At 36.0% G+C, this 13,556-nt stretch overlaps 1 protein-coding gene across 1 annotated transcript in view; it reads left to right on the top strand.

The window, feature by feature from the left end:
• The window catches only part of LOC129003619 (uncharacterized), a 44,654-nt gene extending 31,222 nt beyond the window's left edge, over positions 1–13,432 (top strand). Inside the window, exons 14-21 of the mRNA XM_054431916.1 lie at positions 5,520–5,594; positions 6,502–6,626; positions 7,054–7,314; positions 8,102–8,306; positions 9,355–9,503; positions 10,208–10,411; positions 10,987–11,088; positions 13,225–13,432. Of these exons, the coding sequence (XP_054287891.1) occupies positions 5,520–5,594; positions 6,502–6,626; positions 7,054–7,314; positions 8,102–8,306; positions 9,355–9,503; positions 10,208–10,411; positions 10,987–11,088; positions 13,225–13,308 (1,205 nt within the window). The 3' untranslated portion in view covers positions 13,309–13,432. The remainder of the gene's footprint in view (positions 1–5,519; positions 5,595–6,501; positions 6,627–7,053; positions 7,315–8,101; positions 8,307–9,354; positions 9,504–10,207; positions 10,412–10,986; positions 11,089–13,224) is intronic.
• Positions 13,433–13,556: the final 124 nt, after the last annotated feature.

Below are 13,556 nucleotides of genomic sequence, written 5' to 3'. Positions count from 1 at the left end.
AATTGAGTGTGTAAGGAATCTAAAGGGGTCCAACTTTCCCTGCAGTCTGACACTCAAGGGGTTAGAAGAGGTGGAACTTGATGTGTCGAGTTCGCTTATGAAGTTCTACAGGAATAAAGACGCAGATAAGATTTCCTTCATGAAAGAGGAGTTTGACATGGGTGACATGAACGGTGTCTATTGCGCTGTTAGTGAGATTCTACAAAGTGAAAATGAAATTTTTAACCAACTTCAATCCCAACTACTCTTGGACCCAGAACTGAAACAGGAACGCAAAAGGGGTAGACATTGGCCGTATGGACGTGGAGTATATATAAGACCTGAGATTTGCTTGGCTGTTTGGGTAAACGTCCAGGAACATATAAAAATACGGATTTCTGTTGGGGATAAGGAAAAAGGAAGAATAGGCCTGATGTTTACTAAGTTGCATGAACTAGTTAACCATCTAGAGGAACATTTTGAGTTTGAACAGTCAAATCTCAACAACAGTGAATCTCAACATTGAGCTTATGCCTCGACGGAGTGAGTTTCATATTAAAAATAGACAGTCACTTGGGCTTTCTGAAGCGCATTGTTTTAAGGAATTCGCAATAGCGATAGCGAATATTGTTGAGTTGGAAAGAAGCAAAGCAAGGGAAAACTCTTCTAGGATGTCACGCATGTTGAAGAATTTTGTTAAGAAAGGAAAATAATTTATGGACTGGGTTGCTTAGATAGAAAGTCTGATTATTGAATTGATAGTTGTTGTGAAAATAAAGCACAATGTTTTTTTTTTATTTTTGTTTACTTCCCCTACTGATATATACTTCTTTAAATTTAAAAAATAAATCACACTAAATAGGATTCCTGTGCTACTGTTTGAAATAAAACCTGTTTTCTTAGACCTTTTTAAGGATAAAACCTTACCTTGATGTAATACTATCCTAAGGGATACTCAATACAGAATTTTTTATATTATCTTTTAAAAGTTTTTTATAAGTGTTCATCAATCTGAAAATAAACAAATTTTTGGCTCCAAACTAGCTGAGTCAGAGTTTTAGTTTCAATCTTTAAAAATATCCCGTTTATTCACTATAATTTTTCAAGAAATACACCTAAAACTTTGCTCGCTATTCCATTTGTTTATCCGTTAAATTACCTTTAGTGTTAGTTGTTCCTTTAAGATTAAAACTGTCAAATTAATTCTAAAGCTACAATATTCTTTATTGATTAAGATTCTTGCTGCAGAAAGTCAAACTTGAATAGAATCATTATCAATACATTTTCAATCCTTGTGTCATAGTTAAAACAATTTAAATGAAGATTAGTAGTTTTTATGTGTTAACACAAGTGCACTTCTAAATTAAGTTAAAGGGGTAAAGAATGTACAGATTATAACTTGAAACTACACACCAGAAATTTTCTAGCTGCTTACAGTGTGTACAGTGTTTTATTATTCTTTATTTTTTTAACAAATTTTAACTTAGTTAAAAGTTTCCAAGATTTGAGAAGAAATATTCTTGAAAATTTCAAGAGAAATTTTTCAAACAGTAAGTTTTCTCAGATTTTTAGAGTGTGAAAGCACGTGTGTTGGTTTGGCTTTTTGCAGCAAATTTCTCTTCTCTAGTTCACATAACAAGAGTTATGATTTTATTTTCCTACTTAACACCATATAGTTTCCAAGATTAAAAATTAGATCCTAATTGAAATCCTATACTCTAATACGAGCAATGTTTGCTTGTATGTATGTATGTATGTATGTATGCTTGCTTGCACAAAGATCTCGAAAACGGTTCCGACGATTTTCTTCAAATGTTGTAAATAGTTTAATTCTGGCCTAAAAACGAGTTTACTGCAGTTAGAACTGCCAACAAAAATCTAATTACGTAGAAAAATGAAACTGAAAATCACATTTTTTTAACATTAGTCTTATGGGTTGCTAGGTAACCTTGTTGGCTGAATTAAATAACAAGGAAAAAGTAAACAAAAGACTTGAAGTTGTAGCATGTGTTCATAATAAGCCAACTACCCACAGTATACTAGCAAATTACAAATACAGTACAAAAGGAAAAACACCATTTAGCAAAGATTATACTGAAGATTACTCGATACATTGTCTATGATTGTAGTCAAGGGTAGCAGTGAGAAGTCTGGGATCTGTTTATGACGATTAGATAAGGGTATGGGCAATCCAAAAATGCTATGGGAAGGGAGGGAAACAGGTCAGTGACGTAGGAAGTGGTGAAGGAAGTAGTCAAGGCGAGCTGTCCGGAGTGTGGGAACTGTTTATGACGATTAGATAAGGGTATGGGCAATCCTAAAATGCTATGGGAAGGGAGGGAAACAGGTCCGTGACGTAGGAAGTGGTGAAGGAAATAGTCAAGGCGAGTAGTCCGGAGCGTGGGAACTGTTCATGACGATTAGATAAGGGTATGGGCAATCCTAAAATGCTATGGGAAGGGAGGGAAACAGGTCCGTGACGAAGGAAGGTGTTAAGGAAGTCAAGGCGAGCTGTCCGGAGTGTGGGAACTGTTCATGATGATTGGATAAGGGTATGGGCAATCCTAAAATGCTATGGGAATGGAGGGAAACAGGTCCGTGACGTAGGAAGTGATGAAGGAAGTAGTAAAGGCGACCAGTCCGGAGTGTGGGGACTGTTTATTACGATAAGATCAGGGTATCTGCAATCCTAAAATGCTATGGGAAGGGAGGGAAACAGATCCGCGACGTAGGAAGTGGTGAAGGAAGTAGTCAAGGCGAGTAGTCCGGAGTGTGGGAACTGTTTATGACGATTAGATTAAGGTATCAGCAATCCTAAAATGCTATGGGAAGGAAGGAAAACAGGTCCGCGACGTAGGAAGGTGTTGAGGAAGTAGTCAAGGCGAGCTGTCCGGAGTGTGGGAACTGTTTATGACGATTAGATAAAGGTATGGGCAATCCTAAAATGCTATGGGAAGGGAGGGAAACAGGTCCGTGACGTAGGACGTGGTGAAGGAAGTAGTCAAGGCGAGCTGTCCGGAGTGTGGGAACTGTATATGACGATTAGATTAAGGTTTCTACAATCCTAAAATGCTATGGGAAGGGAGGAAAACAGGTCCGCGACGTAGGAAGTGGTGAAGGAAGTAGTCAAGGCGAGTAGTCCGGAGCGTGGGAACTGTTTATGACGATTAGATAAGGGTATGGGCAATCCTAAAATGCTATGGGAAGGGAGGGAAACAGGTCCGTGACGAAGGAAGTGGTAAAGGAAGTAGTCAAGGTGAGCTGTCTGGAGCGTGGGAACTGTTTATGATGATTGGATTAAGGTATTTGCAATCCAAAAATGCTATGGAAAGGGAGGAAAACAGGTCCGCGACGTAGGAAGTGGTGAAGGAAGTAGTCAAGGCGAGTAGCCGGAGTGTTGGAACTGTTTATGATGATTAGATTAAAGTATTTGCAATCCAAAAATGCTATGGAAAGGGAGGAAAACAGGTCCGCGACGTAGGAAGTGGTGAAGGAAGTAGTCAAGGCGAGTAGTCCGGAGTGTGGGAACTGTTTATGCGATTAGATTAAGGTTTCTACAGTCCTAAAATGCTATGGGAGGGAGGAAAACGGGTCCGCGACGTAGGAAGTGGTGAAGGATGTAGTCAAAGGCGAGCTGTCCGGAGTGTGGGAACTGTTTATGACGATTAGATTAAGGTATCTATAATCCTAAAATGCTATGGGAAGGGAGGAAAACAGGTCCGCGACGTAGGAAGTGGCGAAGGAAGTAGTCAAGGCGAGCTGTCCGTAGTGTGGGAACTGTTTATGACGATTAGATTAAGGTATCTGCAATTCTGAAATGCTATGGGAAGGGAGGGAAACAGGTCAATGACGTAGGAAATGGTGTAGGACGTAGTAAAGACGAGCTGTCCGGAGTGTGGGAACTGTTAATAACGATTAGATTAATTTATCTACAATCCTAAAGTGCTATGGAAATGGAGGGAAACAGGTCCATGACGTAGGAAATGGTGTAGGACGTAGTAAAGGCAAGCCGTGTGGAGTTTGGGAATGGATCTATGTGTCTCCAATACAGTACTAAGACTGCTTTCAGAGTGGACTAATGATTTCCCCCGAGTAAAGCTCGGTCCCCAGGTACTAATATTTATTGCAGTAAAAAATTTTAAACCTTATTTTTTTATAAATGCCTACCAGTTGTTATAGGTTAAAATTTACTTTATAAAAAAGCCACACCTTAATTGACAACCATAAATTCACAAAAAACAAAAAAAAAACAAACGGTAAAAACTTTTTACAATATTAAATATTTAACTCTATGAATAGGTTTGAAATACAAATTAACCATCTCTTTTTTCATCTAATCATTAAAAAGAATATTTTTGTGTGCTATCCCACTATCCCATAGTTCCAAGAGCCTTAATTATATTATTTACAATTTTTTTTGTTCTTCAACTAAACATTTATATTCACCCTATGTACATTTTGCGAGCTTGAAGAGGAAAGATTTAAGATATAGAGAGGGGGTCTTAACTATGAAGCTAGAAGAACCCCTGAAGAAGCCATTCAGGGGTTCTTCTGGCTTCATAGTGAATACCCCCTCTATTTCTTCTATCTCTCCTCCTCCGTTTCATTTCTTGTACTCAGGAGTTATCCTGAAACGGAGGAGGGAAGACCTGACACTATGAATATAAGAAACTCCCTAAAGATGCCACATAAGCTGGTAAATTGTACATAGTGTTAATACAAACCTTCAGCTAAAAAAACAAGGCAACAAAAAAGGGAATTAACAAAAAGAATATTTTCACTATCGCTTATTTGCACGTTTTCTTATCTGTCTCTAAAAATTATAATTTTCTAGCCTAAAGTAGAATGCTCTTGATGCACCCATCTGGTTTTCTGGTTATTCACAGAGTGAAAGTAATTTTTCATAATTATGAAATTTATAGTCCACAGTTTGGAATTTTATGCACTAATTATTTTTTAACTTCCAGCTAATTTGATTTAGTTTTTAGTTTTTTCTTGCCTGGGTGTTTCATATCTGATTTTTAAGTAGCTTAGTAAAAATCTTAACATTGTAATTTTGAACCTGAAAATTTTCAATAAATAGATAAAATTGTAATTTTTTTTAACGTAGACATATTTCTATTTAAATTAATTAAGAACCTAAAATCTAATTTTATACATGTACAAAAATTGTACAATTCGTGTTTTTCACCCCGAGAACATCAAAGCCAAAGTAAATTTGTCTCGGGTCCAGGTCTTTCCGTACCACCTAAGCTTTTTCCAAATATGAAAAATCTGCTAAAAAGTCCAGATTTTACAATAGTGCGAAAAATCTACTAGGTGTCTCCAAATTTAATGGTGGAAACTGAATCAGTGAATCAAGACAATTTTGTACCATATTATGACCACTGCATTGCCATATTATGACCACTGCATTGCCATATTATGACCACTGCATTGTTGAAAGTTATAAGCAGTAATTGTGTTGTGTAATATTTTATTTTTTACAAGCAATCACCGGGCAGATGTTAAACTATGATTAGCTGTGTCGTTTATCACAGGTTTGGCTGAAAATACTGTTGCTGTGTCGGGGTTTCCAGTCTTTGGGCAGGAGGAGGGCCGGTATTTAGCGTCTTGTAAGTGCAAATGGGTAAAGTAAAAAGAAGTTGAATAAATGTTTAATGTGAGCTAGTTGATATGTTTAAAGTCAATATATAATCCCTGCTGAATAAAATACACTTAAAACTTAAAATAGTGATTGATGTGGAAAAAAACACAAAAGAAAAAAAATTCCCACTTTTTTTGTAAAATCTGAACGATACTGATTTTTATTTTTATATGAAACCATTTCATTTATACTCTTTTAGCTCTTATTCACTTGCTTGGGTATGTTCACAGCTTTTTAATTGAATTTCTATCTCATGATATTCCTACTTCATATTCTATACTCTTGTCAGAATGATGGATGATACAAAATAATGAAATGATATTTTTATTTTTGAATTTAAGATTGTTAGGAATTGCTGCTTTGATTATTTAAGTAAAGACAAGCATCTTATAGTAATTAAAAATGGCTTAAAAGTTGATGAAAATAGTGTTCATTCCACTAGTGCGAGTCATTCTATTCATTCCACTAGAGTCAAAGTGTGAAAGAGAAGGAAGGTACACACACGTATGCAGCATGATCCAAGCGGCGACACCGCCACGCTGTCTAGTGGATATAGTTTGCTGCAGCAGTAGACGCTCAGTCTTGAACTTAGTCCATTGACATATCAAGAAAATATGTAAATCTGTAAATTTGGATAAAAACTATTTTGCTTTATTTTATTTCCTGTACATTAAATGTCACAAGAAGAAGAAACCCTAAATATTTTATAACAAATATAGCTATCAGTTATCTGTATTTAAATGTGGTGAATTTTTTGAAAGAATGTATAAATTTAACCTTAAAACATAACTAAAATTTCATATCGATAACACCAAAATGAAATATTTCAATATGGTTTTAATTTTTGTAGCATTTTATACTTGTTGTGTTGGTAGCCCTGGGACGTCCCCTGATCGCAGGGTTGACAGAAGTTGCTTCTAGAAGACCTCCAGATCCTGTAAGATATCTTGCTGACTACCTTCATAGCTATGAGGAGATTCCTGAAAATGACACTACCCGGGTAAGTGAATATTTGATTAAAGTCTGTTAATATCATTCAATATAACAAGATTGGACTAATCTTTGTTGTATGACATGGTTCCAAATTATTGCAATTTTGAATAGAAAAATTTGCTGCTACATAGCCTTCTCTTTTTACATTGCTACGTTACATGACGTAAACTGTACATACCATGATGTGTATTTTGTAGTAATTGAAGGTATTAAAAACTTAATGATCAAAGGACAGGGTGGTTTAGCTTTGAACCATAAAAAAGTATTTGATTTCCCCCAGGATGGGGTTGGAGACGTTTTGATAACAAGTCGAGTTGGAGTTCTATCTACTCAGATGCCTAGCTATAATAATGTGTTTTAGATAATTTTACAAATATAATCTATTATACAGTTAATATATGAACTGAAGTTTAAGACATGTCTTTGTTTGGAAGGGATTGGAAGAGAACTACTTTGAGGGAGAACAGCAAGATCTAACAGCCCCTCCTCCCTCTCCTCCTCATGCTTCATCGCCTCCTCCTCTTCCTATTTCTCATCCTCTTCCTATTCCACCTCCCCACCACCCTTCCCCTCCCCTTGCTTCCTCTCCTCCACACAACACGGGGGCTGAGAGAGTGGTTGAACAGAGGGTTGAAGAAGAAGCAAGAATCACTACTCCGGAACCCCCACAATCAGTTTTTAAACCTGTACAAAGGGTAAGTGCATTAATTATAATCTTACTGCATTATAAGAGACTCCTCATTTGTCTTAAACTTGTTAGTACAATCTTAGGAATTTACAAAGTACACAGCAAGCCATAAATCCATTTTTTTTTTGTATCGGGATATCTCAGGTGTCACATAAGTTGGATATAGTTTAACGATTACAACAAAGCACTTTTTAACTAAATTAACAAAATGCAATTTTATCAAGGGTTTAAATAATATTGATCATCAGTAACTGGAGAGTGCATAATCTATTTAAAAAATCTTGTAATTATTCAAATGGGGTACATGAATACCTGCTTTATCGTAATCCTTAAAACTGCTTGGATAAACTAGTTTCAGCAATGAGTTGGTGCCATCTTCAGGCTGTACAAGAACATACTACAGTACCAACTAATGTAGTCATCCACTTTTGAGACCGTCAATTGTAGTTAAAAAACATAAAACAGAACATAGTCAAACACAAACGACACAAAAACACCCTACACATTAACATAAAAAAACCAGCTGATTTAGTCAATTGCGAATTCGGCAGGGGTAGAGTCTAGCTAGACTGCGGGTGGTCATTGCATACACTGTCTATCGTCTTGTATTGTGATAAGAATTTGGATTTTGATGAGTTATAAGAGAGTTATATGGGATAAACTATTAGGCATTCTTTTAATCTGGAGGCTCAAAACACAAAAACTAACTTTACAATTGATTAGAAAAAACTGTGAAATAAAGTAGTGGGACTAGAAGTTTAAGTAGTTTCATGCAATTTTATCTACTTATACAGGATGAGTTTGGCCAAATGATTCTCCACTTCGCAATGGCCAGGACTCATGGTCGCAACGCAGTTCTGCAGATGTTGCAAGAGATAGACTGCAACATCGCGTTGCGTGACGAGTTGTATCGTACTCCGCGAGACGTTGCGCTGCAAGTCAGCCTGGTGGACAATGTGGAAGCTATTGACAGATATGTTGTCAGTTTAGCAGCCACAGGTGAGTTAGTTTGGAGGTTTTGTTTAGTCAGTGACTCAGTATTTCTGTATTTGATGTTAATAATGTTTATGAGGTTAAGTTTGAATTTGAGTGAGAAACGCAGATGATTTAGGTGGTTATATCACCAGACTCCTGTTCTCAGTCTACTTTTACCGCATCAGGAGTAAAAATAGTGATCTTGTCCCCTACCAAGAAATATATAGCATAATAATTACTTTATTTGGGAACTGGGATTTGGCAAAAGTTATAAGAGTACTCCATTTATTCTTTTACTCCATTGCTTGTGATATGGTTTTGTTGTAAAAGGAACATTATTTGTTACTATAAAACATGTTTTTGAATAAATTAATTGTTAGTTTTTTTTAACATCTAATTTAAATTATAGAAGATTTATTCTAGGTTAGGCATCTAGGGGATTTCTAGGTAACTATAGATCACTAATAATCCAGTTTTTACAAAGATTACAACACTCAATTACTATTGTGAAAATGAGTTTAATTGGCTTTAGACAGGCTTTTTAGTTTATTTAAATGCTCAATGGAGTTAGTAAACTTTTATTGTTACAGTAATATTTTTGGGTTTTCCAACATCAATGGCATATTTTTTTGTAATGTATCATTCCAAACACTGGTTATTAATGCTACTATCTAACATAATTCATGTAGTATAATATAACATAATTAATAATAATTAATCTAACATAATAAATTGGGAGCAAGCTGGTCTAGTGGTAGAGCGTAGAACTTGAGATCCCAGGTTCAAATCCCACCATATCACCAATGGATTTTATTTTAGAAGTGGAAGTGATAATATCACAACCCCTAGCTCTATCCTGAAGTAATGTGAAAAACAATCCCGGTGTAGTACCTAGCGTCATTGGAAAAAAATAGAAAAAAGGAGGCATATTTTTTTGCAATATCATTCTTAAACCTTGGTATTGTTACTATCTAACACATAATAGCTAAAAAAATCTTTAAAACTACGCTCGTGTGCTCTAGTTTACATTATTATATGGTAACAAATAACAATGATATATTGAATGGTTTAGGTCAAGTAGACAAACTTCGTGAGCTTCTCCTCGAAGGTTACGATCATATTCTGGACACCCACGATGACCAAGCCAGCATTGTCGAGGTGGCCAATGAGCGTGGACAAACCCAGATCCTAGCCTTCCTCGACTCCATCGCTAACTTTGAGGTAACTCGACACAATATCGACTCGGTCAGTTTATCATCACCTTTACCACTACAAACTAAGATAAGCCCACATCTATGTGTATTTAAACCCAAATATGAATGATGGAGCGCTGTATGTTATGGATCTAATGGATAAAACTAGACATTCCCACATTAAAGTTTGTAGCTAGTTTAGAATAAGAATGCACATGCTTTAATTCAGCTACTGTACCAACAAAGTGTGCTAATGTAATAAATTATTTGTCAAAGACACCAACTCTTGTTACCAAGCCAAAACTGAATAAATAACTTTTGGTTCATTACACAGCATTTTTTGCATCATATCTACTATCACAGTAACGAGAGTGATCGGGTCTAGTGGTAAAACGTAATACGTTGGTCCAATCACCAATAGATTTTATCTTAGTGATTACGCTGCAACCCTTTGGGCCTAGCCTGAAGTTACTATAATGTGAAAAATGGTTTGGGGCTAGAGCATAATAGCATCCTAGGATGTGAAGGTGGGACATAAGCTAAGGGAGAAACTAAAATAGACTTTAGACTGTAGCAAATTTTGTAGCTCATAGAACTTTGTTGACTTTGTTCTATTTTAGTAAAAAATGTCTACAGGATATGCATATAAATGGAATGTCTATTTCCCTATCTAAAAGTCAATGAATTAAACTAAATTACTAAATTATTCTAACGACCCTGTAATGTTCGCAGGACCGCAGAGAACGACTGCACAGAGCTATCAGACTGGCTAGTGACAGCCAGGTACATGAGATGCTGCGTAACAATCCCGGACTAGCGCTTGCTAAGAACTCTTACTCTCGCTGCAGTCTTCACGTCGCGGTGTTGAACCAACACGACCACATCGTACAACACATTGCCTCCCACTACCCCCAGACACTTACAGTGGGCGACAATGTGAGTTTGTAATTACAAAATTATGATATGGCGAGACAACAATTTAGTTCATGAGTTGAATGTACTCGATTCTTCTTGCTCGAGTTAGTTATTGAATGATGTTCCAGCTCTTTTGATTCGTAGTGGAAATTTGGAGGCATCTGAATTAAGTGCAAAAGTACTCGGCATTCAAGCCGTTGTCTTGTAGTGTGGAGTCGGAAAAATATGTGAATTTTATTTAACATTCACATCTGAGTCCTGTCTGCAGATAAAGAATCAATTAGGGATGAAGTCATGAACTATCAATCAAGTCTTCTAGTACTCAAGTGTAGAACAAGTATCAATTTGAGTGGATACTCTGTTACTCTTAACAAGTAGTACTTGACTCGTCACATCACCTTAAAAAGGGTTATTTTAATTCTGCTTGATACTCAAATAGGTAAATCAATCCTTGTGTTTTAGGATTTTTATGGTTCCTACTAAATTAAAATTTCAGATATTTACAACAAATTTGGCAGTATTGTCTATTAGAGTCTTGCTGGCTTAATAGTTTTCAAGAAAAGTCTGGTTCACAGAAGTTTTGTATTGTCCCACAGCTCATGAGAACACCTCTTCACTACGCGATGGGAGTGGAAAGAGTAGAGACACTCAGTAAAATTCTGATCCAATCAGGAGCAACACGAGTTGTCAAAGACTTGGTTTGTATAGTTTATTTTCAATTACCTGACTTAGCTATTTAAGTTTACCCTACTATAGCTAAAGCAAAAATTTCATGGTGGATTCCTCTGGATTGTAAATTGCAATATAAAAATGGTTTATGTTACCTTTTTGCGTCAAACAATCCGTGTGTAGTTAGTACAACCACAGACAAAAAGAATTAAATATAGACCGTCAGCTGTGCTGCGGTTACCATAGGTTCTGGCGCACACCGCTTGGAGCACCACGGTAGTTACGGCGTATGCGCTACGTAAACTACAGCGGTGTGCGCCGGAACCTATGGTAACCATGGCAACCGCAGCACGGCTGACAGTCTATATTTCATTCTTTTTGTCTATGGTACAACTACAGCTGTTTCATGCCCCTAGGGCACATCTTTAGGTTGTCAGAAGAAGGTTAGATAAAAAGCGCATTCATCCGTAGATTAATTTGTCATATATGTCTACTAAACACAAAATACACAAAAAAAACAACATTTAAATGACATGAATTTACAAACTTGGCCAAGTGACAAACACGCGAGACAGGTGTCATGACTGCAGGCGTGTATCCAAGCATCAGCTGTTACCCCCTTCCCCAACCTGTTTTGTTCTGGTCTAATTGAATGGCAGTATTGTAAATTATGTTAGATCTGAATGAAATTTGTTCTTTCAATAGGCCTATATGGTTGGGTTGTTCTTTAGATGCATTGTAAATTTTTAATTCCTCTATTGTTTCCATGTATTTGCTTTTATTACATAAATGCATAATTTATAAATTACTATGTATGCCTGTGTAGTTTTGGTTTGCCATAATTATGTGGTTGGCGAATGCTGATTTCGAGCTCTTTTTGGGTAGATGTTCTTTAAATCTAGTGGCGAAAGAACGAGCAGTTTGGTCGATGTAAAAGTTAGGGCAATCGTTGCATTTGATTTTGTAAATGCCTGTGTTGTTTACTTTATCGGAAGGCGTCTTTTTCTTTTCTTTGAGCGTACAAGATAATTTGTTGGATGTTTTGTATGCAGCTTGTACATTGTTCTTTGTCATTTCTTTTCTCAAGATGTTATTGAGTACTACTCCTAATTCAGAACAGAAGTTTTTTTTTGTTTCTGTTTTTTTAATCTCTTTTGTTTTATTTTTCTGTTTTCTGATGAGTTTATTAATGAGAGAGCTTTCATATCGATCGTAAACTGCAATTTGTTTCAAAATGTTTATTTCATTGTAATTTTCTGTAGTAAGTGGTACGGTTTGGATAATAGTCTGTGAACGAAACTATTGTAAGCAGCTGTCTTGTGGTTGAAAGGAATAGACATATATATCTCGACTTATTCATCTACGGATGAATGCGCTTTTTATCTAACGTTGTTCTGACAACCTGAAGATGTGACCTAGGGGCATGAAACAGCTCTAGTTGATGGTAAGTACAAACAGATCGTTTGACGCAAAAAGGCAACACAAACCATTTTTAAGAAGCTAAAAAGTACCCAATATAAAAAAATTTACGTCACAAAATTAATAGTGCTCATTTCAACGCTGAACTTTGTCTAGGCCCTGCTTTGTTCCTGCCCATAATATTACAGGAAGCATTACTAATTATTACTAAATAATTAGTAGGGACTCCTTTTTTTATGACTGAGCCTGACAATTTGACTAGTTGAAACTAGTTAGAAAAGAAAGCCATATCAGTGGGTTTTGAATAAAAGCAATACACTTTTTTCAAGAGGCTTTAATAAAGGTCATATAAGCAGAACCATGATGATAGTACTTTAAAAACACGATTAAGGAAAGAGAGAACGTTTTCCCTAGTCAAATATATGGAGAAATAATTGTTTTTGTCAAATTTTTGGGTGGAAGTCTTCGATTTGCGTCCCCCTGAAACCAAAAAGTAGTTTTCCAAGTAATGTCTGTATGTGTGAATTTTTAAAAAGCTAAAGACCACACCTGTGATCCGATTGTAATGAAATTTTGTATGTGGGGGTACTAATAGTATCTCCAAGTTTTATTATGATAAGGGTTGTAGACAAGTTAATGGGAGATAGTATGTGTCAATTATATGATTATTTTATTATTGTAGGTGGGTTTGGATTAAATGTGAAAAACGCAACTGTACTGTTAGTATAGAAGAAATATGTTTTCAGAAAGGACGACAGCCGAGTTACTACTTCATGAACAAGTCAGATGTACAAAAACTGCAAGATGAAGAGGATATGCTCAGAGTTTGAGCTTCAAATATACATGAATATTGAATATTTTTCAAAACCTATTATTACCGTACACAGTCAGTTTCAAATCTGGTTGATGAGGGGTTTTAAGCTCAAGATCTTGTTTTAAATTCGAGATGTAGTCAAGAAAAGATTCGGAGCAACAAAACCCTTTTAACTGAAACGTTTTTTTTTAACGTCCACAATCTCACAATGTCATAATTTGCGTTCAGAATATCTTTGAATTATGTTCAATAAGACAAGGTAAG

This window comes from Macrosteles quadrilineatus, unplaced genomic scaffold, assembly GCF_028750875.1.
Source record: "Macrosteles quadrilineatus isolate MER2022 unplaced genomic scaffold, UCM_ALF_1.0 Scaffold_9__3_contigs__length_116548681, whole genome shotgun sequence".
In the NCBI taxonomy this organism is placed as follows: Eukaryota; Metazoa; Arthropoda; class Insecta; order Hemiptera; family Cicadellidae; genus Macrosteles; species Macrosteles quadrilineatus.
Note: the sequence above shows the minus strand (reverse complement) of the source record. Positions and strands in the feature narration are given on the sequence as shown.